Raw genomic sequence first — 6,981 nt, 5'->3', positions numbered from 1 at the left:
CAGGAATAGCTAGTCTCCAGTCAAATTCATATGTAATTTCAAAATTTATGATGGCAATCGTGCAAATAAACCAACTAATTAATGATAATGGAATACATGATAACAACAGCAACCAAAGAAACTCACAGAAGGTATTATGTGTACTGGCCTAGTCCAATGTATTTAAGCAGGTAATTTTAGATAAAAAAGGGGGAACATGCATATTGCATAGCAATAGCTTTTAATGTGCAGATGACTCAATGTTAAAGACATTCAAGTGAAAAACACTACTTTATCATATAAATCTTATAAACATCGAATTACAGCCTAGTACTGATTGTATGAAAGAACTATATGAATAAAAAAATGTTAGCCTTCATGGACATTAATGTTAGGCAATAGTATATGAGAGAGATTGATTGGAAAACTAATATTCTGTCATTGTCAATTATCTGCAAGCAGTAAAAATTCTTTTACATAATATGTATTTTATCAAGTGAAAAACCATATAACTATTTACGTCAAAAGACTCACCAAGTTACCATAAAAGAAAGAGTTCCCGCAACGTTTAAGTTTTTGGAAAAGTGGTTTGTGGTTAAGATTAATCAGACATTTAAAAAATTAAATACATATTCCTTTTAAAATACATTGTCGTAGGCTAGGCCAGTACGATCTATTTAGATCAAGCTATGACAAATAAAGTGTCAATTACCACCACGACAAAGACAAATCACAAAATATATTAAACCATAGATACACTGGCGACTTAAGCTACTCAAGTCGCATCTATATATAACCATTTTTATGTGGGTGTGTGTTCGTGTATCAGGACATAATTAATACAGTTCTAATCTTCTCGAGATTAAACAGTAAGCCATGTGAATGAAATTAATATACATGTGTTCTGCCCCCTATTTGCCCAAAGCAGATATTTACATGCTCATTTGTGTACATTGCGTTTGAAAATACTAAAAGCCCTAAAAATGTTAATATCTCCCTTCACCTATCATGACCGATCTTATCAGTTGCAAAACATGAAAAAGAAAATGCTTAGAGAGAGAATATCTTGCCATTCAAAGATGTCGATTTAGCTCTGTTAATTAACATATTTGGTTCATCGTCTTTGGTTAGTGGATCAACAAGCCTATCTCTATGGTCAGATTTATCTTTAGCATCTTTGAACACTAGTGGCTGAGAAACCCCAGCAGCCAGTAGAGAATCCACAAATTCTGTTCTACGGTTATCCTCATTGTCTTCTACTTTCGCTGAAAATTCATCTTCTGCACAAATCATGATCAAAAGAAAAGATGCCAAGTTACCAAAATAGGACTCAAAAAAAAATCCTCTGAAAGACAACAATCGCCTTCAAATGAAACTGTTACCTTCAAGCCGTTCCGTGATAAACGAAGCATAAGGCTCTATAAGAAGCTGGTTAAATGGAAGATCGGGAAACATTTGATAAAGAGCATAGGCTGCTACTTTATTTTGTGCCTCCTGGAAAAAAAAATATTATATTGCGAGTAATAAGATAAGATTTTAGAAATAATGTAATGATTTAAACACACCCCTATCATGAAAAAACTGAAAATAAATAAAGACAGATTAATCCACGAAAATAACTGGCTAACAAAAAAATTCAAAATTTGGTCACATATAATTAAGCACTGAATAATAAAAGTAACAATCCAGAGAGTAAAAACGGTTACCTCAGTTGATGTAAAAGCTTCATTTTGGTTAGGAAGATGGAAGGTTATCAAACCTCCAGCTTTTCGGCTCTTTCCACGTCCACTTGCTGTCTGCAAAACACTAACAGAATATAGGAATTTATCTTCTATTGTTGACACTTTGTTGTACTTGGGTGCTCTCCAATGTAGCCTCTGACAAAACTTCTGAAGAACTGCCTTGGGAATGCTTAAAGAATCACCCTGTAATAAGGATATTAAACTGTGCAGGTAGCTTAAATTATAGAGATGTAAATGGTTACAAACAAGTTCACACAGCAACAAATGAATAAAACAGAAGTAGAAAAACAAAAATTAGTATATAAAAGACATGGATGAATGTTCCCGTGTCTGTTCACAAGGATATGTTTCTATTTATGTCTCTCTGATACAAAAATAAGTTTGCATATCAGATGTATGGATACCTTCACATGGATAATAATATATACACTTTCATACCCATGCAACATTTTGAATATAAAAAATAGTACAAGAAAATAGACTGCAAAGCATTACCTTTTTCCATATTTCATCAATGTTTCCTAAAATGTGCCCATATGGAGATTGTAACAATTTGTCTTTCTTTTGTTGTTTCAAGGCTTGTGTAGGTAAAGCTCCACTGGATAATGAATCTTCAGAAAATAGATTATCAAGTTCCAACTCCTCAGGCTCCTCTTTCTGTATGCATTCCTCCGGAACAGTATGGATCAAACTAACCATAGCATGATTAGGTTCTTCCAAACCGGAGGAATCAACTATTAATGGACTCGCTGCACCTTTGTCCTCAAAATTGTCATCATCTGGAAGCTGAGATTCAGGTGATTGACCTTCTGGGCGATCACATATCATCTCATGCATATTCAAATTAGTAATTTCACCTTTCAAATCTGATTCTAAATCATTTTCTGATATACCTACAGAAAAAGTAAATCCAATACCATTATAAGATAGGAACTAAACGCTTTTAAGGAGAGTAAAGCTCTAAGCATGCAACTGTGGAACCTAGGGAAGCGAATTCACGCTTAAATTTTTTGATGATTTGACTATAGTGTTTCTGGTTAATCTTGTCTCCCTTTATCTTTGCTTCTAAAGCTCCCAACCTTGCCTGATGATACTCTTTAGTAATGGAAACAGAGTAAGAGCTTGGATCAACCTCCTGAAATTGAAATCATTAACAAAATTGCCATAGCAGCGAACAAGTCTATGATAAATAGAACTGCAATGGACAATTAAAACCTCACTATCAGCTAGTGTCACAGAATTCCAAAGTATGGCTTCGATTGGGAAAACTTCAGCTTTTCTGCTTTAGCTTCTAAAAGCCTGATTCCCAATAACAATTTTAAAAATGCTTTTCCAAAAATAACTTTTTAAATGTTATTTTACCCCCAAAAAAAAAGATTTGAGAAAGTTTGACACTCAAAAGAACTTTTTTTTACTACTTTTCCTACCACAAAAATAACCAAAAAGCTATTCCAAACAAAGCCTTCAAAAAGATAATTGAAACTCAATAGCAATCTATCACATTAAGGTAGTTATGCGTCAAAAACGTTTACCCGTGCAAGAAATTAAGTAGGGACAGTGCCCTTACCTGGACTTTGGCAGGTTAAATTTAAGTACACAACAACAATAATAACAACAAAGCCTTAATCCCACTACGTGGGATCGGCTACATGAATCCTTTTTCTCCATTGCATCCTATTTAGTGTCATATTTTCATTCAGTTCTAGTAAATTAAGATCATTTTTAATACAATAAGCCCAAGTCTTCCTAGGTCTACCTCTGCATTTCTTAACACAAGTCGAATCTAAAATTTAAGTATGCGGCACTTAGTCGAATCTAAAATTTAAGTATGCGGCACTTAGTCGAATCTAACCTCTGCCTTTCTTAACACAAGTCGAATCTAAAATTTAAGTATGCGGCACTTAGTCGAATCTAAAATTTAAGTATGCGGCCCTTATTTTGTATGACCTCTAATGGCACCAGCTCAAATTAATTATTGCATCAAAAATTCAGGACCGTAGATGTTAATACGCCATCAACAAGTTTCTTACATTTAACATGAATCTCGAGGCATAGCATAGATCTCGAGGCAATTTTTTTGGCCAAGAAATATTCAAATTTCAATTAAAAGTCATCTAGAATACTGATTTCAGCGAATTTACAGTCAAACTAACCAGCTTGGCGATACGGACCCAATGGTACCAAAATTGGTCCAATCCGAACAAAATCAAGCCCTAATCAAGCCACTAAATCGCTTTTGAAACATTTTGAATATATTTGGAAGGTCAAATGAATGTCGAATATGGCAAGCTTATATACGAATTGAGCGTCCCAACAAGACGAACCAACAAGCACAACATTGTTCAATGCCAATATCGTTACGACACTCGAATGTCCATCAAACACCGTCCTATCGAGAGAATCTCTCTGGATTGTCCGATAAGAGTAGTTTGAATTCCTTCATTAATTACAATCGCAACTATATAAAAAGTCTTATCGCTTCTTAAGAGGGGACCTGGAGCTTGAAACCTGAAGAAGATTGAAACTTGAAGGAGCGGAAATCCCGCATCACTTATGCACCGAAGATCTGCCGTCCTACACTCAAAAATACTCGTAGTGGACCCCCTTTTGACAAGGGAACCTTTCCCCTATCAGATCGGGATGCTGGCCTCCTGAATATTGCAAGTTCCACTCATATGTCTCGCGCAGCTCACTTAGCACTACCCTACATTACTGTCGTTCCTGATGATGTCATTAGCGACGAGCTACAACAACTGGTCCAAAAAAAATTTCCTCTGGAGAAAAGGTATTGTTTCCCCGCTCGCCGCAACTTCCAAGAATACTCTCCTTTAGCAAAGGCAGTCCAACACCATATCCTAGCAGACATCAAGCTATCAAACATCGACGCCTACAAGTGGGTAACTGACCCCTACGAACAAGTTGACCACCATCGAACCATTATGCACATTCAGCATGCCTCAAACGCGTTTCTATGTCACGTATTCTCACCCATTCTCAAGTTCATGCTCGCACCTATTTCTAGATTCTTTTGAGGTGCTATCAACACCTTTAACGAGCTTTCCTGACTATTTGTGGAGCCGTTCATGGCGAGTCTGCTGATCATCAACGATTCATCCCATCTCTTGAGAATTCATCAAAATAAGGGAGAATCGCTCATTGACTACTTCCACGGGTTCTCCACTGAAGCTCTTCAGATTCCGAGAGTGGATTCAGATTAGCGGGGGGGTTCCTTGGAGGACTCCGCTAAGACTTTTCTACTTGTCACAAATGCGAGCGACAATCCGCTCTTACACTGACATTATCCACTGTGTCGAGGCTCAAATCACTGAAGACGAGGCCATCAACGTGCACAAGGTGCAGTTCAAGCAATTTGGAAGAAAGCTCAAAAATAATACAGCAAAGAAAGTCCGAACAACGGGGAATTGTGACCTTCCTCCCCAACATGCAAGCCAGCGGAATCGTGACTTCCCTCCACGATATGCAAGCCAACAAAGTGAGCATCGACCCAAGAAAGTATATAGACACATTTCGCATTGAAGTCCTGATGGCTTTCAAGGACAAAGAAACTATTAAGTGGCATCAAACCCTAAAAACTAACTAGGAAAAGCTTTTGAGATTCATGGTGACTTGCGTGGAATTGAGACAAACCTAGAGAAGACGTGGTGCATCTAAGGAACATCAAGGCGGTGCAGCGCTTGAACGATCATATAGTCGTCCTATCCCGCATCTTAGCTCGTTATGTGGATAAGTATATGTCGTTCTTTAAGATACTAAAAAATGCTCGGAACTTAAGTTTTCAATGCACAGATGAATGTTAGGCCGCTTTCGAGCAGTTGAATGATGGGGATGACAATCTTCTTCACAAAAACGCGAAAGAAGATCTCATTGATCATCTGTTATGCAGAACGAGGACAACTTTCTTTTGCATCGCAACATAAAAGATCCTATTGATCACCTACTATGTAGATCGGAGATAATTTTCCACTTTTGGGAAATCTTGTTAATCAACCACTAGCAGGCCGATGAAACTCCACCTCCACCCTCTCTTTTTTCCCTATTTATAGCTCAAAAATCACCCATATTTATGTTCAAAAACAGATTTAGTCATCAAAAAATTGATTTCCCATCATAATAAAAAAATGATTTTCAGCCATAAACAAATAAAATAAATAAAAAATGCATCAGTTTTATGCGATAAATGCGATAAAACTATGATCAAGGGAAAACTAAAGCATTTTTATCTATTAAAAGTTGATAGAGATTTACTTTCATACCATGCAATCTATGTTAAAAATAAAAAAAAAACATACGGTGTCATAATATGTATACATATATATTGATCTCATGCTAAATGTCTCGGAATTAAAATCTAAAATGTTTAAAAATTAAAATTCGTGCGATTTTAATATATGTGTGTTTGTCCGTATAAACTAAAAAAAGAAAATATGCAAATTTACCTACAAAAATGTAATTCTTATATATTTGCATTTCTAACCCCGAAACTTGTATATTTATAGACATAACACTCAAATCTTTGGCATTACATCAATAATGCCACAATAAATATAACGTGCTCCGAATTTTGATGTTTTTGGACAATAAAGTAGGATTCGCCAAAAAATAGGAGCAACTAATAAGTCATTAACAAGTTTTCAATATTCACCATGAATCTCAAGGCATAACACAAATTTCGAGAAAACTTTTTGAGCAAGAAACATTCAAACTTTAATTAAAAATCATCCAGAATACCAATTTCAGTACACTTACTATCAAACAGATCGGTTCAACGAGACGGACCCAATGGTACCAAAATTAGTCCAATTTGAACAAAATCAAGCCCAAATCAAGCCATTAAATAGCTTTTGAAAGTTTTTTTGACATATTTGGAAGATCAAACGGATATTAAATCTATTAAGATTATAGTCTAACTGAATATCCCGAGAAGAAGAATTCAACAAGCCCAAGATTGCTCAATTCTGACATCGATATAACACTCAGATTTTCATCAAACACCTTCCAATTGAGCGAAATCTCTTCAAGTCGTCCGATCAAAGTGGTACAGATTCATTCAGTAATTGCAATCGGGACTCTATAAACAGAGCACAACCTCCCCCTTGAGAGGGGACCAGGAGCTTGAAGCCTAAAGAAGACAGAAAGTTGGAGTTCAAGTCTCGCATTACTTCTGCACCAACGATCTGCCACCGCCCTTCAGTCAACTCCAATCGCAGTTGCTGCCCTCCGGCAAACTCTGATTGTCACC

The 6,981-nt window shown here is 36.3% G+C and overlaps 1 protein-coding gene across 2 annotated transcripts in view; it reads right to left on the bottom strand.

Moving 5' to 3' along the window:
- LOC110031419 (DExH-box ATP-dependent RNA helicase DExH7, chloroplastic) overlaps positions 1 to 6,981 on the bottom strand; it is a gene marked incomplete at its 3' end in the record, with an annotated part of 94,359 nt that overhangs the window by 84,087 nt on the left and 3,291 nt on the right. For both annotated transcript variants that reach the window (XM_020734601.1, XM_020734602.1), the window contains 5 exon segments: positions 1,050 to 1,259; positions 1,362 to 1,473; positions 1,686 to 1,904; positions 2,217 to 2,614; positions 2,703 to 2,856. In XM_020734601.1, the coding sequence (XP_020590260.1) occupies positions 1,050 to 1,259; positions 1,362 to 1,473; positions 1,686 to 1,904; positions 2,217 to 2,614; positions 2,703 to 2,856 (1,093 nt within the window).

Source organism: Phalaenopsis equestris, unplaced genomic scaffold (assembly GCF_001263595.1).
Source record: "Phalaenopsis equestris unplaced genomic scaffold, ASM126359v1 Scaffold000810, whole genome shotgun sequence".
Lineage (NCBI taxonomy): Eukaryota > Viridiplantae > Streptophyta > Magnoliopsida > Asparagales > Orchidaceae > Phalaenopsis > Phalaenopsis equestris.
Note: the sequence above shows the minus strand (reverse complement) of the source record. Positions and strands in the feature narration are given on the sequence as shown.